Source organism: Melopsittacus undulatus, chromosome 23 (assembly GCF_012275295.1).
Source record: "Melopsittacus undulatus isolate bMelUnd1 chromosome 23, bMelUnd1.mat.Z, whole genome shotgun sequence".
Lineage (NCBI taxonomy): Eukaryota > Metazoa > Chordata > Aves > Psittaciformes > Psittaculidae > Melopsittacus > Melopsittacus undulatus.
Genome location: NC_047549.1, coordinates 465,018 through 492,522, shown reverse-complemented (window position 1 = coordinate 492,522; position 27,505 = coordinate 465,018). Strand labels below are relative to the sequence as shown.

At 60.3% G+C, this 27,505-nt stretch overlaps 3 protein-coding genes across 3 annotated transcripts; 2 read left to right on the top strand and 1 right to left on the bottom strand.

The window, feature by feature from the left end:
• The first annotated feature begins 779 nt into the window (after positions 1–779).
• Positions 780–13,619, top strand: FBXW9 (F-box and WD repeat domain containing 9). The gene is made up of 12 exons (XM_034072083.1): positions 780–968; positions 1,060–1,597; positions 1,705–1,953; positions 2,919–3,058; positions 3,855–3,983; positions 6,242–6,354; positions 7,054–7,145; positions 7,218–7,366; positions 9,063–9,176; positions 10,482–10,571; positions 10,657–10,722; positions 13,501–13,619. The coding sequence occupies exons 1-12, from the start codon at positions 780–782 to the stop codon at positions 13,573–13,575; spliced, it is 1,944 nt and encodes a 647-aa protein (XP_033927974.1). The 3' UTR covers positions 13,576–13,619.
• Positions 13,620–14,786: 1,167 nt separating this feature from the next.
• DHPS (deoxyhypusine synthase) lies at positions 14,787–21,185 on the top strand. The gene is made up of 9 exons (XM_034072052.1): positions 14,787–15,041; positions 16,275–16,436; positions 17,039–17,160; positions 17,869–17,965; positions 18,196–18,282; positions 18,744–18,849; positions 19,176–19,279; positions 20,102–20,227; positions 20,941–21,185. Exons 1-9 carry the CDS (start codon positions 14,841–14,843, stop codon positions 21,031–21,033), a joined length of 1,098 nt encoding a protein of 365 aa, XP_033927943.1. The 5' UTR covers positions 14,787–14,840; the 3' UTR covers positions 21,034–21,185.
• A 60-nt stretch (positions 21,186–21,245) lies between these two features.
• WDR83 (WD repeat domain 83) lies at positions 21,246–27,274 on the bottom strand. The gene is made up of 9 exons (XM_034072053.1): positions 27,127–27,274; positions 26,133–26,253; positions 24,782–24,887; positions 23,400–23,448; positions 22,409–22,535; positions 21,945–22,012; positions 21,758–21,866; positions 21,563–21,677; positions 21,246–21,481 (listed from the first exon to the last, which is right to left on the bottom strand). Exons 1-9 carry the CDS (start codon positions 27,227–27,229, stop codon positions 21,344–21,346), a joined length of 936 nt encoding a protein of 311 aa, XP_033927944.1. The 5' UTR covers positions 27,230–27,274; the 3' UTR covers positions 21,246–21,343.
• Positions 27,275–27,505: the final 231 nt, after the last annotated feature.

Below are 27,505 nucleotides of genomic sequence, written 5' to 3'. Positions count from 1 at the left end.
TGTTGTTATGGGGACACACACACACACAAGGGTCGGTACCGGTGGTACCGGTGTTGTTATGGGGACACACACACACACACAAGGGTCGGTACCGGTGGTACCGGTGTTGTTATGGGGACACACACACACACAAGGGTCGGTACCGGTGGTACTGGTGTTGTTATGGGGACACACACACACGCGAGGGTCGGTACCGGTGGTACTGGTGTTGTTATGGGGTCACACACACACACACACGAGGGTCGGTACCGGTGGTACCGGTGTTGTTATGGGGACACACACACACACACAAGGGTCGGTACCGGTGGTACCGGTGTTGTTATGGGGACACACACAAGGGTCGGTACCGGTGGTACTGGTGTTGTTATGGGGACACACACACACACACACACGGGTCGGTACCGGTGGTACTGGTGTTGTTATGGGGACACACACACACACACACAGGGGTCGGTACCGGAGCTCCGGTCTCCACACGTGTGTACGTGCGGTCGCCGCTGGATGACGTCACACGGAGCGTGCACGCTCATTGGTCGACGTGACTGTTGGGAGGCGGTACCGGAAGTGGGACTGACGGTGGCCGTGGAGACGGGGACGCGACGGGGACCGGTATCGGGACGGGACCGGAACCGGAAGCGGAGGGGGGGGGGTGGGAGGGGTTGCGGTGTCGGACCGAGGGGAGGGGGTTCCGGTACCGGGTCAGTGTTGTCCTTAACGGGAGCTCAACGGTCGGGACGGGTCTGGTTGTTACCGGACACTGCTTGAGGCCTCCCGCGGCCATGGAGGAGCCGGTGGAGGACCCCGGACCTCCGGTTCCGGTTCCGGTGGTTCCGGTTCCGGTGGTTCCGGTTCCGGTGGTTCCGGTGGTTCCGGTTCCGGTGGTGCCGGTTCCGGAGTTACCGGTTACCGGACACCGCTCGAGGCCCCCGTCGGTCACGGACGGTCCGGTAGAGGACCCCGGCCCCTCGGTACCGGTTCCGGTGTCCACGGTTCCGGTGTCGGTTCCGGTTCCGGTGTCTCCGGTTCCTGTATCCCCGGTTCCGGAGTCTCCGGTGTCAGTTCCGGTTCCGGTGTCTCCGGTTCCGGTTCCTGTGTCTCCGGTGTCTTCGGTATCTCCGGTTCCGGTGTCGGTGTCAGTTCCGGTTCCGCTGTCTCCAGTTCCGGTTCCGGTGTCAGTTCCGGTATCTCCGGTTCCGGTGTCAGTTCCGGTTCCGGTGTCCCCGGTTCCGGTTCCGGTGTCCCCGGTTCCGGTGTCTCCGGTTCCAGTGTCTGTTCCGGTGTCCCCGGTTCCGGTTCCGGTGTCAGTTCCGGTGTCTCCAGTTCCGGTTCCGGTGTCCCCGGTTCCGGTGTCAGTTCCGGTTCCGGTGTCTCCAGTTCCGGTTCCGGTGTCTGTTCCGGTGTCCCCGGTTCCGGTTCCGGTGTCAGTTCCGGTGTCTCCAGTTCCGGTGCCGGTGTCGCCGGTTCCGGTGTCCCCAGTTCCGGTTCCGGTGTCTCCGGTTCCGGTTCCGGTGTCTCCGGTTCCGGTGTCTCCGGTTCCGGTTCCGGTGTCTCCGGTTCCGGTGTCTCCGGTTCCGGTTCCGGTGTCGCCGGTTCCGGTGTCAGTTCCGGTGTCCCCAGTTCCGGTTCCGGTGTCCCCGGTTCCGGTGTCCCCAGTTCCGGTTCCGGTGTCTCCAGTTCCGGTATCTCCGGTTCCGGTGTCTCCAGTTCCGGTGTCTCCAGTTCCGGTTCCGGTGTCTCCAGTTCCGGTTCCGGTGTCCCCGGTTCCGGTTCCGGTGTCGCTGCTGTCCCTCCCCCCCGAGCTCCTGCTCCGGATTGGTTCGTTCCTCAGCGCTCGGTTCCTACGGGAAGTTCTTCCTCACGTGTGCCGGAAGTTCCGGTTCCTCTTCCGGGACTGGGTCACGTGGAGGCTCCGCCTGCTCCGCAGCGCCCGAGGCCGGTTTCCGGTCCTGGAAGGTGAGACCGGAACCGGAAGTGACGTATACACCCTATGGGTGTGGGGCTGACCCATATACACCCTATAGATGTGGGGCTGACCCATATACACCCCATAGATGTGGGGCTGACACATACACCCCATAGATGTGGGGCTGACACATACACCCCATAGATGTGGGGCTGACCCATATACACCCCATAGATGTGGGGCTGACACATATACACCCCATAGATGTGGGGCTGACCCATATCCACCCCATAGATGTGGGGCTGACACACACACCCCATAGATGTGGGGCTGACACACACACCCCATAGATGTGGGGCTGACCCATATACACCCCATAGATGTGGGGCTGACCCATATACACCCCATAGATGTGGGGCTGACCCATATCCACCCCATAGATGTGGGGCTGACACACACACCCCATAGATGTGGGGCTGACACACACACCCCATAGATGTGGGGCTGACACATACACCCCATAGATGTGGGGCTGACACATACACCCCATAGATGTGGGGCTGACCCATATACACCCCATAGATGTGGGGCTGACACATATACACCCCATAGATGTGGGGCTGACCCATATACACCCCATAGATGTGGGGCTGACCCATATCCACCCCATAGATGTGGGGCTGACACATACACCCCATAGATGTGGGGCTGACCCACATACACCCTATAGATGTGGGGCTGACCCACATACACCCTATAGATGTGGGGCTGACACATACACCCCATAGATGTGGGGCTGACACATATACACCCCATAGATGTGGGGCTGACACATACACCCCATAGGTGTGGGGCTGACACACACACCCCATAGATGTGGGGCTGACACATACACCCCATAGATGTGGGGCTGACACATACACCCCATAGATGTGGGGCTGACCCATATCCACCCCATAGATGTGGGGCTGACACATACACCCCATAGATGTGGGTCTCTCCTCTCTCCCCATAGACGAGGGCTATGACTGGTCGGCTGCATGTGTGGAGCTGGAGGAGCATCTGCAGCACTGGGAGGGCAATGGGGCCTCAATGGAACACTTCTCATTGGCCGAGGGGCACTTTGCATCCGTGGACACTGTCCTACTGCTGCAGGTACAGGGATCTATGGGGTCAATGGGATCAATGGGATCAATGGGGTCAATGGGATCAATGGGGTCAATGGGGTCAATGGGATCAATGGGGTCAATGGGATCAATGGGATCAATGGGTCAATGGGGTCAATGGGATCAATGGGATCAATGGGGTCAATGGGTTCAATGGGATCAATGGCATCAATGGGATCAATGGGATCAATGGGGTCAATGGGATCAATGGGTCAATGGGATCAATGGGATCAATGGGATCAGTGTGTTCAATGGGGTCAATGGGATCAATGGGATCAATGGGATCAGTGTGTTCAATGGGGTCAATGGGATCAATGGGATCAATGGGGTCAATGGGATCTATGGGGTCAATGGGGTCAATGGGATCAATGGTGTCAATGGGATCAATGGGATCAATGGGATCAGTGTGTTCAATGGGGTCAATGGGATCAATGGGATCAATGGGGTCAATGGGATCTATGGGGTCAATGGGGTCAATGGGATCAATGGTGTCAATGGGATCAATGGGATCAATGGGATCAGTGTGTTCAATGGGGTCAATGGGATCAATGGGGTCAATGGGATCAATGGTGTCAATGGGGTCAATGGGATCAATGGGATCAATGGGGTCAATGGGATCTATGGGGTCAATGGGGTCAATGGGATCAATGGTGTCAATGGGGTCAATGGGATATCAGGATCACTCACTAGGTGCCCCTGTCTCCTTAAGCATTCCTATAGGCCACAGCCAGTCTATAGGATGTGCTATGGACCAGGATGTGTGTCCCCATCTCCCTGTGTTATAGGGCGGCCGTGTGTGTGTCTCTGGGGCTCGCGACCGTAATGTCAATGTATGGGACCTACAGCAGCTCGGCCGTCCCCATAGCAACGTCCTGGTGAAGACCCTGGGCACCGAGCGCACCGGGACCCACAAGGTGGGGGCACGGCCATAATAACCCCCCTATAGCCCTATATGGCCCTATAGCATCATTGGGGGTCCTAAAGGGGCTGTGGGTCATGTATGGGGTTGGGTGTGGGGGAATGAATGGGTTCAGAGAGACTGAATCACTGCCCCATTGATGCCCCATTGCTGCCCCATTGATGCCCCATTGTGCCCCATTGTGCCCCATTGATGCCCCATTGTGCCCCATTGATGCCCCATTGTGCCCCATCCCTGCCCCATTGCTGCCCCATTGTGCCCCATCCCTGCCCCATCCCTGCCCCATTGCTGCCCCATTGCTGCCCCATTGCTGCCCCATTGCTGCCCCATTGATGCCCCATTACTGCCCCATTGCTGCCCCATTGCTGCCCCATCCCTGCCCCATCCCTGCCCCATTGTGCTCCATTACTGCCCCATTACTGCCCCATTGCTGCCCCATCCCATCCCCATCCCTGCCCCATAGCTGCCCCATCGCTGCCCCATCCCTGCCCCATTCCTGCCCTATCCCATCCCCATCCCTGCCCCATTGCTGCCCCATTGCTGCCCCATAGCTGCCCCATTGCTGCCCCATCCCTGCCCCATAGCTGCCCCATCCCTGCCCCATTGCTGCCCCATTGCTGCCCCATTGCTGCCCCATTGTGCCCCATTGCTGCCCCATTGTGCCCCATTGTGCCCCATTGTGCCCCATTGCTGCCCCATTGATGCCCCATCCCTTCCCCATCCCTGCCCCATTGCTGCCCCATTGCTGCCCCATCCCTGCCCCATTGATGCCCCATTGCTGCCCCATCCCTGTCCCATTCCTGCCCCATTGCTGCCCCATTGCTGCCCCATCGCTGCCCCATCCCTGCCCCATCCCTGCCCCATTGCTGCCCCATTGATGCCCCATCCCATCCCCCATCCCTGCCCCATCCCTGCCCCATTGCTGCCCCATTGCTGCCCCATCGCTGCCCCATCCCTGCCCCATTGATGCCCCATTGATGCCCCATTGCTGCCCCATTGATGCCCCATCCCTGCCCCATCCCTGCCCCATTGCTGCCCCATTGCTGCCCCATTGATGCCCCATAGCTGCCCCATTGCTGCCCCATCCCTGCCCCATTGCTGCTCCATTGATGCCCCATCCCTGCCCCATCCCTGCCCCATTGTGCCCCATTGTGCCCCATCCCTGCCCCATTGCTGCCCCACTGAGCCCCATTGATGCCCCATTGTGACCCACAGCTGCCCCATCCCTGCCCCATAGCTGCCCCATCCCTGCCCCATTGCTGCCCCATTGCAGTGTAAGTTATCCCTGTTCCCATCCCATCCCATCACTGCCCCATCCCTGCCCCATCCCTGCCCCATCCCTGCCCCATCCATCCCCCATCCCTGCCCCATTACTGCCCCATTGCTGCCCCATTGCTGCCCCATCCCTGCCCCATTGCTGCCCCATTGCTGCCCCATTGTGCCCCATTGTGCCCCATTGTGCCCCATTGTGCCCCATTGCTGCCCCATTGCTGCCCCATCCCTTCCCCATCCCTTCCCCATACCTGCCCCATCCCTGCCCCATCCCTGCCCCATCCCTGCCCCATCCCTTCCCCATTGCTGCCCCATTGATGCCCCATCCCTTCCCCATTGCTGCCCCATTGCTGCCCCATCCCTGCCCCATTGCTGCCCCATTGTGCCCCATTGATGCCCCATTGATGCCCTATCCCTGCCCCATCACTGCCCCATTGCTGCCCCACTGCTGCACCATTGCTGCCCCATCCCTGCCCCATTGCTGCCCCATTGTGCCCCATTGCTGCCCCATCCCTGCCCCATCCATCCCCCATCCCTGCCCCATCCCTGCCCCATAGCTGCCCCATAGCTGCCCCATTGCAGTGTAAGTTACCCCTGTTCCCATCCCTGCCCCATTGCTGCCCCATCCATCCCCCATCCCTGCCCCATAGCTGCCCCATTGCACTGTAAGTTACCCCTGTTCCCATTGCTGCCTCCCCAGGGCTGGGTCTGGTGCTTGGCCTCCCAAGGCAGCAGAGTCTGCTCAGGGTTAGCTGCCCCATCCCTGCCCCATTGATGCCCCATTGTGCCCCATTGCTGCCCCATCCCTGCCCCATTGCTGCCCCATTGATACCCCATCCCTGCCCCATTGCTGCCCCATAGCTGCCCCATTGATGCCCCATCCCTGCCCCATCCCTGCCCCATCCATCCCCTATCCCTGCCCCATAGCTGCCCCATAGCTGCCCCATAGCTGCCCCATAGCAGTGTAAGTTACCCCCCCAGGGCTGGGTCTGGTGCTTGGCCTCCCAAGGCAGCAGAGTCTGCTCAGGCTCATGGGACAGCTCAGTCAAACTCTGGGACCTGGATGCAGAGGGGCAACAATGTGGGGAGATCAGGTAATACCCCTGGGGGGGCAGTTATGGGGTGTGGGGGCAGTTATGGGGTGTGGGGGGGGCAGTTATGGGGTGGGGGGGGCAGTTATGGGGTGGGGGGCAGTTATGGGGTGTGGGGGGGGCAGTTATGGGGTCGGGGGGGTCAGTTATGGGGTGGGGTGGGCAGTTATGGGGTCGGGGGGGCAGTTATGGGGTGTGGGGGGGGCAGTTATGGGGTCGGGGGGGTCAGTTATGGGGTGGGGGGGTCAGTTATGGGGTGGGGGGGGCAGTTATGGGGTGGGGGGGCAGTTATGGGGTGGGGGGGGCAGTTATGGGGGGGCAGTTATGGGGTCGGGGGGGCAGTTATGGGGTGGGGGGGCAGTTATGGGGTCGGGGGGGTAGATATGGGGTGGGGGGGGCAGTTATGGGGTGGGGGGGCAGTTATGGGGTCGGGGGGGGCAGTTATGGGGTGGGGGGGCAGTTATGGGGTCGGGGGGGGCAGTTATGGGGTGTGGGGGGCAGTTATAGGGTGTGGGGGGGGGCAGTTATGGGGTCGGGGGGGCAGTTATGGGGTGTTGGGGGCAGTTATGGGGTGGGGGGCAGTTATGGGGTGGGGGGGGCAGTTATGGGGTCGGGGGGGGCAGTTATGGGGTGGGGGGGGCAGTTATGGGGTCGGGGGGGGCAGTTATGGGGCAGATGCTCCCACCCCATTCATTGCTATAGGGAGAAAGCTGCTGTCCTGTGCTTGTCCTATGGCCCCAATGTCCTCATCACTGGCACCTTCAATAGGACCATAACCATCTATGACCTGCGAGGTTGGTGCTGGCAGGACTTGGGGGGCAGGATGGGATCTATGGGTCCCGGCTCACCCCCCATGTGCTCTGCAGTGGGGCAGCCCCATATGTGCAGCTATAGGCCCCATAGCAGCGCGGTCCTGGCGCTGGTGGCGGATGAGGAGCTCATCCTATCGGGGAGTGAGGACAAGACACTTGTGGTCTATGATCGACGCATGGCCAAGGTCCTACAGCGGATACAGGTGGGTCCAGACCCATAGATCTATGGGGCAAGGGTCCTACAGAGGCTACAGGTGGGTCCTGACCCATAGATCTATGGGACAAGGGTCCTACAGAGACTACAGGTGGGTCCTGACCCATAGATCTATGGGGCAAGGGTCCTACAGCGGATACAGGTGGGTCCAGACCCATAGATCTATGGGGCAGGGTCCTACAGTGGATACAGGTGGGTCCTGACCCATAGATCTATGGGGCCAAGGTCCTACAGCGGATACAGGTGGGTCCTGACCCATAGATCTATGGGGCAAGGGTCCTACAGAGGCTACAGGTGGGTCCTGACCCATAGATCTATGGGGCAAGGGTCCTACAGAAGCTACAGGTGGGTCCTGACCCATAGATCTATGGGGCAAGGGTCCTACAATGACTACAGGTGGGTCCTGACCCCATAGATCTATGGGGCAGGGTCCTACAGCAGATACAGGTGGGTCCAGACCCATAGATCTATGGGGCAGGGTCCTACAGCAGATACAGGTGGGTCCAGACCCATAGATCTATGGGGCAGGGTCCTACAGCGGATACAGGTGGGTCCTGACCCCATAGATCTATGGGGCAGGGTCCTACAGCAGATACAGGTGGGTCCTGACCCATAGATCTATGGGGCAGGGTCCTACAATGGCTACAGGTGGGTCCTGACCCATAGATCTATGGGGCCAAGGTCCTACAGCGGATACAGGTGGGTCCTGACCCATAGATCTATGGGGCAAGGGTCCTACAGCGGATACAGGTGGGTCCTGACCCATAGATCTATGGGGCAAGGGTTCTACAGCGGATACAGGTGGGTCCTGACCCATAGATCTATGGGGCAAGGGTCCTACAGAGGCTACAGGTGGGTCCTGACCCCATAAATCTATGGGGCAAGGGTCCTACAGAGGCTACAGGTGGGTCCTGACCCATAGATCTATGGGGCAAGGGTCCTACAGCGGATACAGGTGGGTCCTGACCCATAGATCTATGGGGCAAGGGTCCTACAGCGGATACAGGTGGGTCCTGACCCATAGATCTATGGGGCAAGGGTCCTACAGTGACTACAGGTGGGTCCTGACCCATAGATCTATGGGGCAAGGGTCCTACAGTGACTACAGGTGGGTCCTGACCCATAGATCTATGGGGCAAGGGTCCTACAGTGACCAGAGGTGGGTCCTGACCCATAGATCTATGGGGCAAGGGTCCTACAGCAGATACAGGTGGGTCCTGACCCATAGATCTATGGGGCAAGGGTCCTACAGTGGATACAGGTGGGTCCTGACCCATAGATCTATGGGGCAGGGTCCTACAGCGGATACAGGTGGGTCCTGACCCATAGATCTATGGGGCAGGGTCCTACAGTGGATACAGGTGGGTCCAGACCCATAGATCTATGGGGCAAGGGTCCTACAGTGGATACAGGTGGGTCCTGACCCATAGATCTATGGGGCAAGGGTCCTACAGAGACTACAGGTGGGTCCTGACCCCATAGATCTATGGGGCAGGGTCCTACAGAGACTACAGGTGGGTCCTGACCCCATAGATCTATGGGGCAAGGGTCCTACAGAGGCTACAGGTGGGTCCAGACCCCATAGATCTATAGGGCAAGGCCCTTAGCACCAGTTCCCATTAAGGCCATGGGGTGTGTGGGGCAGCACTAGCCCCATATACCCTCTGTACCCATTGACCCCATAGCTGGAGACCTATTTGCTGTCCATGTCCTACAATGGGGCCGAGCTCTGGGCTGGGGACAACCGAGGTCGTGTCTATGTCTTTGGGGCCAGATCCGGAACCTTCCATCCCATACAGGTAGGACCCTATAGAGGGATATGGGGAACAAGGGGGTAACCTGAGCAATGACATCCCAGTGTCCTATGGGATTCCCTATGGGAGACCCTCTGTGTCCTATGGGATCCCTATGGGAGACCCTCTGTGCCCTATGGGATCCCTATGGAACAGCCTCTGTGTCCTATGGGATCCCTATGGGAGACCCTCTGTGCCCTATGGGATCCCTATGGGACACCCTCAGTACCCTATGGGATCCCTATGGGACACCCTCTGTGCCCTATGGGATCCCTATGGGACACCCCCTGTGTCCTATGGGATCCCTATGGGACACCCTCTGTGCCCTATGGGATCCCTATGGGACACTCTCTGTGCCCTATGGGATCCCTATGGGACACCCCCTGTGCCCTATGGGATCCCTATGGGACACCCCCTGTGTCCTATGGGATCCCTATGGGACACCCTCTGTGCCCTATGGGATCCCTATGGGAGACCCTCTGTGTCCTATGGGATCCCTATGGGACAGCCTCTGTGTCCTATGGGATCCCTATGGGACAGCCTCTGTGTCCTATGGGATCCCTATGGGAGACCCTCAGTGTCCTATGGGATTCCCTATGGGAGACCCTCTGTGTCCTATGGGATTCCCTATGGGAGACCCTCTGTGTCCTATGGGATCCCTATGGGACACCCCCTGTGCCCTATGGGATCCCTATGGGAGAGGGTCAGTGTCCTATGGGATGCCTATGGGACACCCTCTGTGCCCTATGGGATCCCTATGGGACACCCTCTGTGCCCTATGGGATCCCTATGGGACACCCCCTGTGCCCTATGGGATCCCTATGGGACACCCTCAGTGCCCTATGGGATCCCTATGGGACTCTGTGCCCTATGGGATCCCTATGGGACACCCCCTGTGCCCTATGGGATCCCTATGGGACACCCCCTGTGCCCTATGGGATCCCTATGGGACACCCCCTGTGCCCTATGGGATCCCTATGGGACTCTGTGCCCTATGGGATCCCTATGGGACACCCCCTGTGCCCTATGGGATCCCTATGGGACTCTGTGCCCTATGGGATCCCTATGGGACACCCTCTGTGCCCTATGGGATCCCTATGGGACACCCTGTGCCCTATGGGATCCCTATGGGACACCCCCTGTGCCCTATGGGATTCCCTATGGGACACCCTCTGTGCCCTATGGGATCCCTATGGGACACCCTGTGCCCTATGGGATCCCTATGGGACACCCTGTGCCCTATGGGATCCCTATGGGACTCTGTGCCCTATGGGATCCCTATAGGACACCCCATATACCCTATACCTGCAGTACTATGATGTGGGTCACCGCCTGCAGATCACAGGTCTATGGCACTCACTGGGTTCCCTTTACACCACATCCACCGACAGGTCCCTGAGGGTGAGTCCCCCTATACCCACCATGGATCTATGGGGCCTGCCCCACACGTGTGGGGCTGGAGCTGCTCAATGGGTGTCTGTTGTAGGTCCATGTCCCCACGGATCCTCCTCGAACCATCTGCTCCTGGACACAGGATGATGTCCTCAATGGGGTGAGGATGCTCTGTGGGTCCCTGTGCTGCGCTATGGGGCTGGGGCTGCTATGGGGCTGGAGGCTGCTATGGGGCTGGGGGCTGCTATGGGGCTGGGGGCTGCTATGGGGCTGGAGGCTGCTGTGGGGCTGGAGGCTGCTATGGGGCTGGGGGCTGCTATGGGGCTAGAGGATGCTATGGGGCTGGGGGCTGCTATGGGGCTGGATGGTGCTATGGGGCTGGAGGCTGCTATGGGGCTGGGGGCTGCTATGGGGCTGGATGGTGCTATGGGGCTGGAGGCTGCTATGGGGCTGGAGGATGCTATGGGGCTGGGGGCTGCTATGGGGCTGGAGGCTGCTATGGGGCTGGAGGCTGCTGTGGGGCTGGGGGCTGCTGTGGGGCTGGGGGCTGCTATGGGGCTGGGGGCTGCTATGGGGCTGGAGGCTGCTATGGGGCTGGGGGCTGCTATGGGGCTGGAGGCTGCTATGGGGCTGGGGGCTGCTATGGGGCTGGGGCTGCTATGGGGCTGGGGGCTGCTATGGGGCTGGATGGTGCTATGGGGCTGGAGGCTGCTATGGGGCTGGAGGCTGCTATGGGGCTGGGGGCTGCTATGGGGCTGGATGGTGCTATGGGGCTGGAGGCTGCTATGGGGCTGGGGGCTGCTATGGGGCTGGAGGCTGCTATGGGGCTGGGGGCTGCTATGGGGCTGGATGGTGCTATGGGGCTGGAGGCTGCTATGGGGCTGGGGGCTGCTATGGGGCTGGATGGTGCTATGGGGCTGGAGGCTGCTATGGGGCTGGGGGCTGCTATGGGGCTGGAGGCTGCTATGGGGCTGGGGGCTGCTATGGGGCTGGATGGTGCTATGGGGCTGTGGGCTGCTATGGGGCTGGAGGCTGCTATGGGGCTGGGGCCTGCTATGGGGCTGGATGGTGCTATGGGGCTGGAGGCTGCTATGGGGCTGGGGGCTGCTGTGGGGCTGGGGGCTGCTATGGGGCTGGATGGTGCTATGGGGCTGGGGGCTGCTATGGGGCTGGAGGCTGCTATGGGGCTGGGGGCTGCTATGGGGCTGGATGGTGCTATGGGGCTGGGGGCTGCTATGGGGCTGGAGGATGCTATGGGGCTGGGGGCTGCTATGGGGCTGGAGGCTGCTATGGGGCTGGAGGCTGCTATGGGGCTGGGGGCTGCTATGGGGCTGGATGGTGCTATGGGGCTGGAGGCTGCTATGGGGCTGGGGGCTGCTATGGGGCTGGAGGCTGCTATGGGGCTGGGGGCTGCTATGGGGCTGGAGGATGCTATGGGGCTGGGGGCTGCTATGGGGCTGGAGGCTGCTATGGGGCTGGAGGCTGCTGTGGGGCTGGGGGCTGCTGTGGGGCTGGGGGCTGCTATGGGGCTGGGGGCTGCTATGGGGCTGGAGGCTGCTATGGGGCTGGGGGCTGCTATGGGGCTGGAGGCTGCTATGGGGCTGGGGGCTGCTATGGGGCTGGATGGTGCTATGGGGCTGGAGGCTGCTATGGGGCTGGGGGCTGCTATGGGGCTGGAGGCTGCTATGGGGCTGGGGGCTGCTATGGGGCTGGATGGTGCTATGGGGCTGGAGGCTGCTATGGGGCTGGGGGCTGCTATGGGGCTGGATGGTGCTATGGGGCTGGAGGCTGCTATGGGGCTGGGGGCTGCTATGGGGCTGGAGGCTGCTATGGGGCTGTGGGCTGCTATGGGGCTGGAGGCTGCTATGGGGCTGGGGGCTGCTGTGGGGCTGGATGGTGCTATGGGGCTGGGGGCTGCTATGGGGCTGGAGGCTGCTGTGGGGCTGGAGGCTGCTATGGGGCTGGGGGCTGCTATGGGGCTGGGGGCTGCTGTGGGGCTGGGGGATGCTATGGGGCTGGGGGCTGCTATGGGGCTGGGGGCTGCTATGGGGCTGGATGGTGCTATGGGGCTGGATGGTGCTATGGGGCTGTGGGCTGCTATGGGGCTGGAGGCTGCTATGGGGCTGGGGGCTGCTATGGGGCTGGATGGTGCTATGGGGCTGGGGGCTGCTATGGGGCTGGGGGCTGCTGTGGGGCTGGAGGCTGCTATGGGGCTGGAGGATGCTATGGGGCTGGAGGCTGCTATGGGGCTGGATGGTGCTGTGGGGCTGGATGGTGCTATGGGGCTGGAGGCTGCTATGGGGCTGGAGGATGCTATGGGGCTGGAGGCTGCTATGGGGCTGGAGGCTGCTATGGGGCTGGGGGCTGCTATGGGGCTGGAGGCTGCTATGGGGCTGGGGGCTGCTATGGGGCTGGAGGCTGCTATGGGGCTGGGGGCTGCTATGGGGCTGGAGGCTGCTATGGGGCTGGGGGCTGCTATGGGGCTGGAGGCTGCTATGGGGCTGGGGGCTGCTATGGGGCTGGAGGCTGCTATGGGGCTGGATGGTGCTATGGGGCTGGGGGCTGCTATGGGGCTGGAGGCTGCTATGGGGCTGGAGGCTGCTATGGGGCTGGGGGCTGCTATGGGGCTGGGGGCTGCTATGGGGCTGGATGGTGCTATGGGGTCTGGGGGCTGCTATGGGGCTGGAGGATGCTATGGGGCTGGGGGCTGCTATGGGGCTGGGGGCTGCTATGGGGCAGTGACCCCCAAGTAGTGTCCCCCAAGCTGTGCCCCCCAAGCCCTATGGGGCAGAGCCCCCCAAGCACTATGGGGCTGTGCCCCCCAAGCACTATGGGGCAGTGCCCCCCAAGTACTGCCCCCCAAGTACTGCCCCCCAAGTAGTGCCCCCCCAGCCCTATGGGGCAGAGCCCCCTAAGTAGTTCCCTTCTCTCCCCCCAGCTCAGTGTGGATGGGGACGTGGTGGCTGCAGCCTCAGGTGGCCTCACTGTGGAGGTCTGGAGGCTGCGGCCTTGAGGCTGCGACCGTCACACTGCCTCCAATGGGGGACGGGAGAGTCCAAATGGGGTTCGGGAGGGTCCAAACTGGGATCGGGAGAGTCCAAACTGGGATCGGGGGGGGTCAAACTGGGATCGGGAGAGTCCAAACTGGGTTCGGAAGAGTCCAAACTGGTTCGGGAGGGTCCAAACTGGGTTCGGGGGAGTCCAAACTGGGTTCGGGAGGGTCCAAACTGGTTCGGGGGAGTCCAAACTGGGTTCGGGAGGGTCCAAACTGGGATCGGGAGGGTCCAAACTGGGATCGGAAGAGTCCAAACTGGGTTCGGGGGAGTCCAAACTGGGATCGGGAGGGTCCAAACTGGGATCGGGGGGGGTCAAACTGGGATCGGGAGAGTCCAAACTGGGTTCGGAAGAGTCCAAACTGGTTCGGGAGGGTCCAAACTGGGTTCGGGGGAGTCCAAACTGGGTTCGGGAGGGTCCAAACTGGTTCGGGGGAGTCCAAACTGGGTTCGGGAGGGTCCAAACTGGTTCGGGAGAGTCCAAACTGGTTTGGGAGGGTCCAAACTGGGTTCGGGGGAGTCCAAACTGGGTTCGGGAGGGTCCAAACTGGGATCGGAAGAGTCCAAACTGGGTTCGGGGGAGTCCAAACTGGTTCGGGAGAGTCCAAACTGGGTTCGGGAGGGTCCAAACTGGGTTCGGGGGGATCCAAACTGGGTTCGGGTTGGTCCAAACTGGGATCGGGAGGGTCCAAACTGGGTTCGGGGGGTCCCTGCCGGTCACAGGGTCCCATATGTGTCCCCCCCCTAAGGCAGAGCCTTGGGCTGGTCCTGGACCCTCCGTTCGTGGCTATTAAATGGACTTTGCAAACACGGTGGTTTTGGGGTGAAATCGTCTGATTTTGGGGTGAAATCGGCTGATTTTGGGGTGAAATCGGCTGATTTTGGGGTGAAACCGGCTGGTTTTGGGGTGAAATCGGCTGATTTTGGGGTGAAATCAGCTGGTTTTGGGGTGAAATCGACTGATTTTGGGGTGAAATCGGCTGATTTTGGGGTGAAACCGGCTGGTTTTGGGGTGAAATCGACTGATTTTGGGGTGAAATCGGCTGATTTTGGGGTGAAATCGGCTGGTTTGGGGGTGAAATCGGCTGCTTTTGGGTCACCGCATGCGCAGTAGAGCTCACGTGGGGCGGGCCCCATTCGCCTTTACGTCTTTGGCCCCTCCTCGGCCACCGTCCCCATCCAAGATGGCGGCGCCCATCGGCCGCCGTACGGCTCAGTGACCACAATGGCGGCGCCGGTACCGGCCCCCACCGGAGCCGTTCGTGCCGTACTGAGGCCCAGCGGGGCCCTGCCCCCCGGAGCACTTCCGGTTCGCGGCTATGACTTCCGGGGGGGTCCGGACCACGCGGAGCTGCTCCGGTCGTTCCTCACTACCGGGTTCCAGGCCACGAGCTTCGCGCAGGCCGCGGCCGAGATCAACCGGATGGTAACGGGGGGACCAAGGAACCGGATGGGGGGGGGGGGGGACGGACGGACACCGGATACCGGTAACGGGATACCGGGAACGGGGGGGGGGGACACCGGATACCGGTAATGGATACAGGTAACGGGCACCGGTAACAGTGGGGGGGAACGGGAACGGGATACCGGGAACCGGATACCGGTAACGGGAACAGTGAGGGGGGGCGGACACCGGTAACAGTGGGGGGGGGGACGGGAACGGGAACCGGATACCGGTAACGGTGGGGGGGGAACCGGACACTGGTACCGGATACCGGTAACCGGACACCGGGAACGGGAACGGGTACAGGTAACCGGATACCGGTACCAGACACTGATAACAGACACCGGTAACGAGTACCGGTAACGAACACGGGGAACAGACACTGGGAACGGGAACGGGGAACTGATACCGGGTCCGGGGGGGGGGGGACGACACCGGTACCAGACACCAGTACTGGTTATGACACCGGTACCAGACACCATTACCGGTAACAGACACCGGTACCGGTTATGATACCAGTAACAGACACCGGTAAGAGACACTAGTAACAGACACCAGTAACAGTCACCGTTACCGGTCACCAGTAACAGTCACTGGTTGTGACACTGGTAACAGACACCAGTACTAGACACCGGTACCGGTTATGACACCGGTAATGGACACTGGGTCTGGTTATGACACCGGTAACAGACACCAGTAATGGACACCGGTACCGGACACAGGTAACAGACACCATTACCGGTTATGACACCAGTACCAGACACTGTTACCAGTCACCGTTACTGGTCACTGGTACCAGTTATGACACTGGTAACAGTCACCAGTACTGGTTATGACACCGTTACCGGTCACCAGTAACAGACACCGGTACTGGTACCAGACACCAGTAACAGTCACAGTTACCGGTCACCAGTAACAAACACCAGTAACAGACACCAGTACCAGTAACAGTCACCGGTTATGACACCAGTAACAGACACCAGTAACAGTCACCAGTAACAGTCACCAGTAACAGACACTGTTACCAGTCACCAGTACCAGTCACCGTTCCCAGTCACCGTTACTGGTCACCAGTAACAGTCACCAGTAACAGACACCGGTACCGGTAACAGACACAGGTAACAGACACTGGTTATGACACCGTTACCAGTCACCATTCCCAGTCACGGTTCCCAGTCACAGTTCCCAGTCACCATCTCCGGTTGTACCCCACAGATTGACGCGAAGCTGCAGCCGCTGACGCAGGAGGAACAGGCGCGAGCAGCACTTGGGGGGCTCAGACCCACAACCGGATGTACCATATTCCTGGGGTTCACCTCCAACATCATCAGCTCCGGGGTCAGGGAGAGCATCCGGTACCTGCTGCAGCACAACATGGTACATGGGGGTTGTATGGGATCCTATGGGACAGGCTGTGTCCTATGGGAGACACTGTGTCCTATGGGAGACACTGTGTCCTATGGGATCCTATGGGAGACACTGTGTCCTATGGGATCCTATGGGAGACACTGTGTCCTATGGGATCCTATGGGAGACACTGTGTCCTATGGGATCCCTATGGGAGAGACTGTGTCCTATGGGATCCCTATGGAACAGGCTGTGTCCTATGGGAGACACTGTGTCCTATGGGATCCCTATGGGACAGGCTGTGTCCTATGGGATCCTATGGGAGAGACTGTGTCCTATGGGATCCATATGGGAGACACTGTGTCCTATGGGATCCTATGGGAGACACTGTGTCCTATGGGATCCCTATGGGAGACCCTCTGTGTCCTATGGGATCCCTATGGAACAGCCTCTGTCCTATGGGATCCCTATGGGAGACACTGTGTCCTATGGGATCCCTATGGAACAGCCTCTGTCTTATGGGATCCCTATGGAACAGCCTCTGCCCTATGGGATCCCTATGGAACAGCCTCTGTCCTATAGGATCCCCACTGTTATCCCACTGGATCCCAACCCTGTTCCCATCCCATCAGGTGGATGTTGTTGTCACCACTGCTGGGGGGGTTGAAGAGGATCTGATCAAGTGTATGGCACATACCTACATAGGGGACTTCAGCCTCCGGGGTCGGGAGCTGAGGGACAATGGGATCAATAGGTACATGGGGGTCCTTATGGGGCGTGGGGTGTGTGGGGTGTGTGGGGTATATGGGATATGGGGTGTGGGGTGTGGGATATGGGGTATATGGTATATGGGGTGTGGGTTATGGGGTGTGTGGGGTGTGTGGGGTATATGGTATATGAGGTGTATGGTGTGTGGGGTATATGGTATATGGGGTGTATGGGGTGTGTGGGTTATGGGGTGTGTGGGGTGTATGGGGTGTATGGGGTGTGTGGGTTATGGGGTGTAGAGTGTGGGGTATATGGGGTATATGGGATATGGGGTGTGTGGGGTGTGGGATATGGGGTATATGGTATATGGGGTGTAGGGTGTGGGGTGTGGGTTATGGGGTGTGGGGCATATGGTATATGGGGTATATGGGATATGGGGTGTGTGGGGTGTGGGATGTGGGGTATATGGGATGTGGGGTGTGGGGGGTGTGGGATATATGGTATATGGGGTGTAGGGTGTGGGGTGTAGGTTATGGGGTGTGGGGTGTGTGGGATGTGTGGGGTGTGGGGTGTTGGTTGTGGGGTATATGGGGTGTGGGGTGTGTGGGTTATATGGTGTGTGTGTTATGGGGTATATGGGATATGGGTTATGGGGTATGTGGTGTGGGGTGTGGTGTGTGGGGTGTGGGATATGGGGTATATGGGATATGGGGTGTGGGGTTTGGGGTCCCCTTTGCTCCATTGTCATTCCCAGGATCGGGAATCTCCTGGTTCCCAATGACAATTACTGTAAGTTCGAGGACTGGGTGATGCCCATTCTGGACCGGATGGTGGAGGAGCAGGAGACACAGGTGGGGCTGGATGTGGGGCAGGATGTGGGGCAGGATGTGGGGCAGGATGTGGGGCAGGATGTGGGGCAGGATGTGGGGCTGGATGTGGGGCAGGATGTGGGGCAGGATGTGGGGCTGGATGTGGGGCAGGATGTGGGGCAGGATGTGGGGCAGGATGTGGGGCTGGATGTGGGGCTGGATGTGGGGCTGGATGTGGGGCTGGATGTGGGGCTCAAAGCTCTGCCCCATAGGGCACCAAGTGGACCCCATCGAAGATGATCGCGAGGTTGGGGCAGGAGATTGACAACCCAGAGTCAGTTTGGTACTGGGCACAGAAGGTGGGTGATGGATGCGCTATGGGGCACAACATGTGGGGCAGGACATGTGGGGCAGAACATGTGGGGCAGGACATGTGGGGCAGGACATGTGGGATAGAACATGTGGGTCACAGCATGTGGGGCAGGACATGTGGGGCAGGACATGTGGGGTAGAACATGTGGGGCAGGACATGTGGGACAGAACACGTGGGGCAGAACATGTGGGACAGAACATGTGGGGCAGAACATGTGGGGCAGGACATGTGGGGCACAACATGTGGGGCACAACATGTGGGGCAGGACATGTGGGACACAACATGTGGGGCACAACATGTGGGGCACAACATGTGGGGCAGGACATGTGGGGCTCAACATGTGGGGCAGGACATATGGGGCAGGACATGTGGGGCAGGACATGTGGGGCAGGACATGTGGGTCACAGCCTCACTATGGGGCTGGCCCCATCCCTGTTCTGGCCCCAGAACCGGATCCCAGTGCTCAGTCCTGCCCTCACCGATGGTTCTCTCGGGGACATGATCTTCTTCCATAGCTACAAGCGGCCGGGGCTGGTGCTGGACATAGTGGAAGGTCAGTGGGAGCCTATGGGGCTGGTTATGGGGCAGCCCCTTGGTTATGGGGTAACCCTAACCCTATGGGGTAACCATAACCCCTAACCCTAACCCATGGTTATGGGGTCCCTATGACACCTCCATGGTTATGGGGTCCCCATGACCCCCCCATGGTTATGGGGTCCCTATAACACCCCCATGGTTATGGGGTTCCTATGACCCCCCCATGGTTATGGGGTCCCTATGACCCCCCATGGCTATGGGGTCCCTATAACACCCCCATGGTTATGGGGTCCCTATGACCCCCCATGGTTATGGGGTCCCTATGTCACCTCCACCCCATAGATCTTCGCCTCATCAACACTGAAGCCATATTCGCCAGGAAGACTGGAATGATCATCCTCGGGGGGGGGCTGGTGAAGCATCACATTGCCAATGCCAACCTGATGGTGAGCACCCCCCTGCCCCACATCTATGGGTCACACCCCCATCTATGGGTCTCACCCCACATCTATGGGTCTCACCCCCCATCTATGGGTCTCACCCCATCTATGGGTCTCACCCCACATCTATGGGTCTCACCCCTATATATGGGTCTCACCCCCATCTATGGGTCTCACCCCCCATCTATGGGTCTCACCCACATCTATGGGTCTCACCCCACATCTATGGGTCTCACCCCACATCTATGGGTCTCACCCCCTATCTATGGGTCTCACCCCATCTATGGGTCTCACCCCCATCTATGGGTCTCACCCCCATCTATGGGTCTCACCCCCATCTATGGGTCTCACCTCACATCTATGGGTCTCACCCCCCATCTATGGGTCTCACCTCACATCTATGGGTCTCACCCCACATCTATGGGTCTCACCCCCCATCTATGGGTCTCACCTCACATCTATGGGTCTCACCCCCCATCTATGGGTCTCACCTCACATCTATGGGTCTCACCCCACATCTATGGGTCTCACCCCATCTATGGGTCTCACCCCACATCTATGGGTCTCACCCCATCTATGGGTCTCACCCCCATCTATGGGTCTCACCCCCATCTATGGGTCTCACCCCATCTATGGGTCTCACCCCACATCTATGGGTCTCACCCACATCTATGGGTCTCACCCCCCATCTATGGGTCTCACCCCCATCTATGGGTCTCACCCCCATCTATGGGTCTCACCCCATCTATGGGTCTCACCCCCATCTATGGGTCTCACCCCATCTATGGGTCTCACCCCATCTATGGGTCTCCCCCTTGTGCCCCATAGCGGAACGGAGCCGACTTCTCCGTCTATGTGAACACTGGGCAGGAGTTTGATGGTTCAGACTCAGGAGCTCGTCCGGATGAGGCTGTTTCCTGGGGCAAGATCCGCACGGATGCGACACCCGTCAAGGTGGGTTATGGGGCTCAGCCCCACATCTATGGGTCACACCCCCCATCTATGGGTCTCACCCCCCCATCTATGGGTCACACCCCCCATCTATGGGTCTCACCCCCCCATCTATGGGTCTCACCCCCCATCTATGGGTCTCACCCCATAGACCCCCCCTATGGGGTCTCAGCCCCACATCTATGGGTCTCACCCCATGGACCCTCCTATGGGGTCTCACGCCCCCATCTATGGGTCTCAGCCCCACATCTATGGGTCTCAGCCCCCCATGTATGGGTCCCCCCCCCCATCTATGGGTCTCACCCCATAGACCCCCCTATGGGGTCTCACCCCCCCCATCTATGGGGTCTCAGCCCCACATCTATGGGTCTCACCCCCCCATCTATGGGGTCTCACCCCATAGACGCCCCTATGGGTCTCACCCCCCATCTATGGGTCTCACCCCATAGACCCCCCCTATGGGGTCTCAGCCCCACATCTATGGGTCTCACCCCATGGACCCTCCTATGGGGTCTCACCCCCCATCTATGGGTCTCACCCCACATCTATGGGTCTCACCCCACATCTATGGGGTCTCACCCCATAGACCCCCCTATGGGGTCTCAGCCCCACATCTGTGGGTCTCACCCCACATCTATGGGTCTCACCCCACATCTATGGGTCTCACCCCCCATCTATGGGTCTCACCCCATATCACCCTTGTTCTCTCCCCACAGGTCTATGCTGATGCCTCCATCGTCTTCCCATTGCTGGTGGCCGAGACCTTTGCCCAGAGAGCTGATGCTTTCCCTATGGGTCCAGCCCCATAGCGCAGGGGGATGCTGAGGATGGGAACTGACCCCCACGTTATGTGGGGCTGAGCCCCACATACCCCATAGGGGCTTCAATCCACCCATATATGTGTGTGTCCCATTCCAGTGCTGTATTTATTGCCCCCAATAAAGCCCATCCAGACAATGGATCCTATGGGGCACAGAGGGGTCTGCCCCACACTGTGCCCCACATCGTGCCCCACGTCGTGCCCCACATTGTGCCCCACATCACATCTTGGATCTTATGGGGCACAAATGGGTCTGCCCCACACTGTGCCCCACATCCTGCCCCACATCCTGCCCCACATCACATCTCTTCTATGGGCTCCTCTGTCCAGAGCTGGATCTGCCCCTCAATGGCCGCAAGCAGACAGGGAGATGTGGGGTGGAAGGAGATGGACTGGACCACACTGTGCCCCACAGGCAGCTTACAGGCCAACGAGCCCTACAAGTGTGGGGTGAGGCCATGGGGGGGGCACCCCATAACCAACCCCTGCGCCCCCCATGGCCCCATTGACCCCATTACCTCCACCAGGTCCCATAGGTAGACGTGTCCATCCTCAGATGCACACCCCACATGTGTGTCCTGCTCACTCAACACACAGTCCAACCGGTACATGGTGCTCTGGTGACCCCTATATCTATGGGGTGGGGACATAGAGGGTGAGCTATGGGGCAGGGGGGACCCCAAAGCTCTGCCCCATAAGTGTGGGGCTCATACTCGCCCAGCAGCTCTCCAGTGTCCTTGTCCAGCAGCCTCAATGTGGAGTCCAGGCTGGCAATGAGGGTGCATTGAGCATCCTTAGTGAAGCAGACGCTGGTTATGGGGCCTGGGGGGGATATGGGGTTTGGGGGGGTCCTATGGACACCCCCTATTGTGTCCTATGGGATGACCCCCCCATACTCACTGCCAACGTAGTCACTGTAGAGCTGCCCCATACGGAGGTCATAGCGACGGATGTGACCATCTACAGAGCTGGGGGGGGGATATGGGGTGAGCCCCCCCATAGACACCCCATTATAGGGGATATGGGGTGAGCCCCCCATATACACCTCATTATAGGGGATATGGGGTGAGCCCCCCCATATACACCCCATTATAGGGGATGTGGGGTGAGCCCCCCCATATACACCCATTATAGTGGATCTATGGGGTGAGCCCCCCCATATACACCCCATTATAGGGGATATGGGGTGAGCCCCCCCCATGTACACCCCATTATAGGGGATATGGGGTGAGCCCCCCCCATATACACCCATTATAGGGGATCTATGGGGTGAGCCCCCCATATACACCCCATTATAGGGGATCTATGGGGTGAGCCCCCCCATATACACCCATTATAGGGGATCTATGGGGTGAGCCCCATACCCGGATAGGATCTCATGGTCGGACAGCCCCACAGATGAGATCCCGTCTGTGGCCTCATCCAGGACCTGGATGGGGTCTGAGCGTCGGGAGCGACAGTCCCAGCACCGAACACTGGAGTCAATGGAGCCTATGGGGCAGATGTGGGACTGGGAGTCAATGGGGTCTATGGGGCAGATGTGGGGCTGGGAGTCAATGGAGCCTATGGGGCAGATGTGGGGCTGGGCGTCAATGGAGCCTATGGGGCAGATGTGGGTCCGGGAGACAATGGGGCCTATGGGGCAGATGTGGGGCCAGGAGTCAATGGGGCCTATGGGGCAGATGTGGGGCTGGGAGTCAATGGGGCCTATGGGGCAGATGTGGGTCTGGGAGTCAATGGGGTCTATGGGGCAGATGTGGGGCTGGGAGTCAATGGAGCCTATGGGGCAGATGTGGGGCCAGGAGTCAATGGAGCCTATGGGGCAGATGTGGGGCTGGGAGTCAATGGAGCCTATGGGGCAGATGTGGGGCTGGGAGTCAATGGGGCCTATGGGGCAGATGTGGGTCCGGGAGTCAATGGAGCCTATGGGGCAGATGTGGGTCAGGGAGTCAATGGAGCCTATGGGGCAGATGTGGGTCTGGGAGTCAATGGAGCCTATGGGGCAGATGTGGGGCTGGGAGTCAATGGGGCCTATGGGGCAGATGTGGGGCTGGGAGTCAATGGAGCCTATGGGGCAGATGTGGGTCTGGGAGTCAATGGAGCCTATGGGGCAGATGTGGGGCTGGGAGTCAATGGAGCCTATGGGGCAGATGTGGGGCTGGGAGTCAATGGAACCTATGGGGCAGATGTGGGTCTGGGAGTCAATGGAGCCTATGGGGCAGATGTGGGGCCAGGAGTCAATGGAGCCTATGGGGCAGATGTGGGTCTGGGAGTCATTGGGCCTATGGGGCAGATGTGGGGCCGGGTGTGGGTCTTGGGGCCCCATAACCCCCACCCCATAGCAGACACTGGTACCTGAGACAATGACTGTGCCCTCTGCATTGAACTGGACACTGTTGACCTTCTATGGGAGAAGAAGGAGTTATGGGGTCAAAAGCTTATGGGGCCCCACAGCTCTGCCCCATAGACACATATCCCCCCCATAGACCCACAGCTTGGCCCCATAGCCCCACATCCCCCCCAGCCCCACATCTCACCCCAGCCCCACATCCCCCCCAGCCCCACATCTCACCCCTGCCCCACATCCCCCCCAGCCCCACATCTCACCCCTGCCCCACATCCCCCCCAGCCCCACATCTCACCCCAGCCCCACATCCCCCCCTGCCCCACATCTCACCCCTGCCCCACATCTCACCCCAGCCCCACATCCCCCCAGCCCCACATCTCACCCCTGCCCCACATCCCCCCCCAGCCCCACATCTCACCCCTGCCCCACATCTCACCCCAGCCCCACATCCCCCCAGCCCCACATCTCACCCCAGCCCCACATCCCCCCAGCCCCACATCTCACCCCTGCCCCACATCTCACCCCTGCCCCACATCTCACCCCTGCCCCACATCCCCCCCTGCCCCACATCTCACCCCTGCCCCACATCCCCCCCTGCCCCACATCTCACCCTGCCCCACATCCCCCCCTGCCCCACATCTCACCCCTGCCCCACATCTCACCCCTGCCCCACATCCCCCCCAGCCCCACATCCCCCCCCAGCCCCACATCCCCCCCAGCCCCACATCCCCCCCTGCCCCACATCCCCCCCCAGCCCCACATCCCCCCATAGACCCACATCCCCCCCAGCCCCACATCCCCCCCAGCCCCACATCTCACCCCTGCCCCACATCCCCCCCTGCCCCACATCTCACCCCTGCCCCACATCCCCCCCAGCCCCACATCCCCCCCCTGCCCCACATCCCCCCCCTGCCCCACATCTCACCCCTGCCCCACATCCCCCCCAGCCCCACATCTCACCCCTGCCCCACATCCCCCATAGCCCCACATCCCCCCCCCTACCCCACATCTCACCCCTGCCCCACATCTCACCCCAGCCCCACATCTCACCCCTGCCCCACATCCCCCCCCGCCCCACATCCCCCCCCATAGCCCCACATCCCCCCCCTACCCCACATCTCACCCCTGCCCCACATCCCCCCCCAGCCCCACATCCCCCCCAGCCCCACATCTCACCCCTGCCCCACATCCCCCCCCTGCCCCACATCCCCCCCCTGCCCCACATCCCCCCCCTGCCCCACATCCCCCCCCAGCCCCACATCTCACCCCAGCCCCACATCCCCCCCTGCCCCACATCTCACCCCTGCCCCACATCTCACCCCTGCCCCACATCCCCCCATAGACCCACATCCCCCCCCTGCCCCACATCCCCCCCAGCCCCACATCTCACCCCTGCATGACCCCTGTACTTCCGCAGCACCTGCCCTGTAGCCACGTCCCATAGAGCCACAGTCTTGTCTGCCCCACAGGAGCAGATGTGGCTGTTGTCATAGGAGCTGAAGGGGGAGCGGATGCTGTGGGTCACATTCTGTGGGGCTGGGGGGTCCCCACCATTCTATGGGTCCGGGGGGGGTCCATTCTATGGGTCTGGGGGAGGATCTATGGGTCTGGGGCTGGATCTATGGGTCTGGGGTGGGATCTATGGGTCTGGGTGTGGATCTATGGGTCTGGGGGGGGGATCTATGGGTCTGGGGGTGGATCTATGGGTCTGGGGGGGGGATCTATGGGTCTGGGGGTGGGATGTGGGTCTGGGGGGGTCCATTCTATGGGTCTGGGGGGGGATCTGTGGGTCTGAGGGGGGTCTATGGGTCTGGGGGGTCCAATCTATGGTTCTGGGGGGGGGATCTGTGGGTCTGGGGGGGGGATGTGGGTCTGGGGGGTCCATTCTATGGGTCTTGTGGGGATCTATGGGTCAGAGATGGGATCTATGGGTCTGAGGGTGGATCTATGGGTCTGGGGTTGGGATCTATGGGTCTGAGGGTGGATCTATGGGTCTGGGGTTGGGATCTATGGGTCTGGGTCTGGATCTATGGGTCAGAGATGGGATCTATGGGTCAGAGGTAGGATCTATGGGTCAGGGTCTGGCTCTCTGTGTCCGGTGTCCCCTCCCCCTTACCCAGTGGGATCTATGGGTCAGAGGTTGGATCTATGGGTCAGAGGTAGGATCTGTGGGTCCGGCTCTCTGGCTCCGGATCTATGGGTCTGGGGTTGGGATCTATGGGTCTGGGGTTGGATCTATGGGTCTGGGGTTGGATCTATGGGTCTGGATCTATGGATCTGGTTGGGATCTATGGGTCAGAGGTAGGATCTCTGGCTCTGGATCTATGGGTCTGGGTTGGATCTATGGGTCACAGGTAGGATCTATGGGTCTGGCTCTATGGGTCCGGGGTCCCCTCCCCCTTACCCGGTGGGATCTATGGGTCAGACATGGGATCTATGGGTCTGGATCTATGGGTCCGGGTTGGATCTATGGGTCTGGCTCTCTGTGTCTGGTGTCCCCTCCCCCTTACCCGGTAGGATCTATGGGTCACAGGTAGGATCTCTGGCTCCAGGTTCCCCTCCCCCTTACCCTATGGGATCTATGTGTCCGGTATCCCCTCCCCCTTACCCGGTAGGATCTGTGGCTCCGGGTTCCCCTCCCCCTTACCCTATGGGATCTATGGATCTCTGGCTCCAGGTTCCCCTCCCCCTTACCCTATGGGATCTATGGGTCTGTGGCTCCAGGTTCCCCTCCCCCTTACCCGGCCGCATCCAGGACCTCGTGTCCATGTCCCTGGTATGAGCTGAGCTCTGAGCCCCTGTGAGGATTCCAGAGCTTGAGGCTCTTGTCCCGTCCACAGGTCAGACAGTAACTGCCCCTGGCTGCAATGGGGGGAGGACATGAGGCTGTGGGGCAGGAGGTGGGGCCCAGAGACCCATAAGTGAGCCCCACATAGAGGGGGAGGATCAGACCCTGACTCTCTATGGGGCAGGGATGTGGGTCCCATTGAGCCCCATATAGAGGGGGAGGACCAAACCCTTACTGTCTATGGGGCAGGAAGTGGGGCCCAGTGACCCATAAGTGATGGGACACGAATATCTCTCCCCCCACCCCCCACATCCCAGCATATGGGGGTCACACTGTGCCCCATACATAGAGGGGGAGGAGCAGACCCTGACTCTCTATGGGGTAGAGATGTGGGGCACAGGGACCCATAAGTGATGGGACACGAACACCCCCCACACATATCAGCTTATGGGGCTCACATTGAGCCCCACATAGAGGGGGAGGAGCAGAACCAGACCATGCCTCTCTATGGGGCAGGATGTGGGTCCATGTGCCCCACAAGTGATGGGACCTGAATATCTCTCTCCCCCCCCACATCCCAGCAATGGGGGTCCCATTGAGCCCCATATCTATGGGGCAGGAAGTGGGTCCATGTGCCCCATAAGTGATGGGACACGAACCCCCCCCACATATATCAGCATATGGGGGTCACACTGAGCCCCACACATAGGGGGAGGAGCAGAGCATGCGTATCTATGGGGCAGAGATGTGGGTCTCAGTGCCCCACAAGTGATGGGTCCCGAGCATCGCTCCCCCCCCGGTTCCGGTTGGTTCCGGTTGTTTCCGGTTCCGGTTGTTTCCGGTTGTTTCCGGTTCCGGTCCGTACCGGTAAAGCGCACGGCTCTCACCGCTCCCCCCCCCGGTTCCGGTAGGTTCCGGTTCCGGCTGTTTCCGGTTCCGGTCCGTACCGGTAAAGCGCACGGCTCTCACCGCTCCCTGTCCGCACTGGATGTTCCGCTTCCGGTGCTGAGGCAGCTGCGGCCGCCGGGGCCTCGGTAACGGGAACGACATAGACGGATCCTACCGGAGCCTGTTGGTTCCTACCGGAGCCTATTGGTTCCTACCGGAGCCTACTGGTTCCTACTGGTTCCTATTGGTTCCTCCCGTTTCCCCGCCCCCCGTTCCCACCGTTTCCGTTTCCGTCTCCGCCTCCGGAAGGAACCTCCGGAATGGGGGAACCAATAGGAACCAATAGGAACCAGTAAGAACCAGTAAGAACCAGTAAGAACCAATAGGAGCCAATAGGAACCAATAGGAACCAATAGGAACCAGTAAGAACCAGTAAGA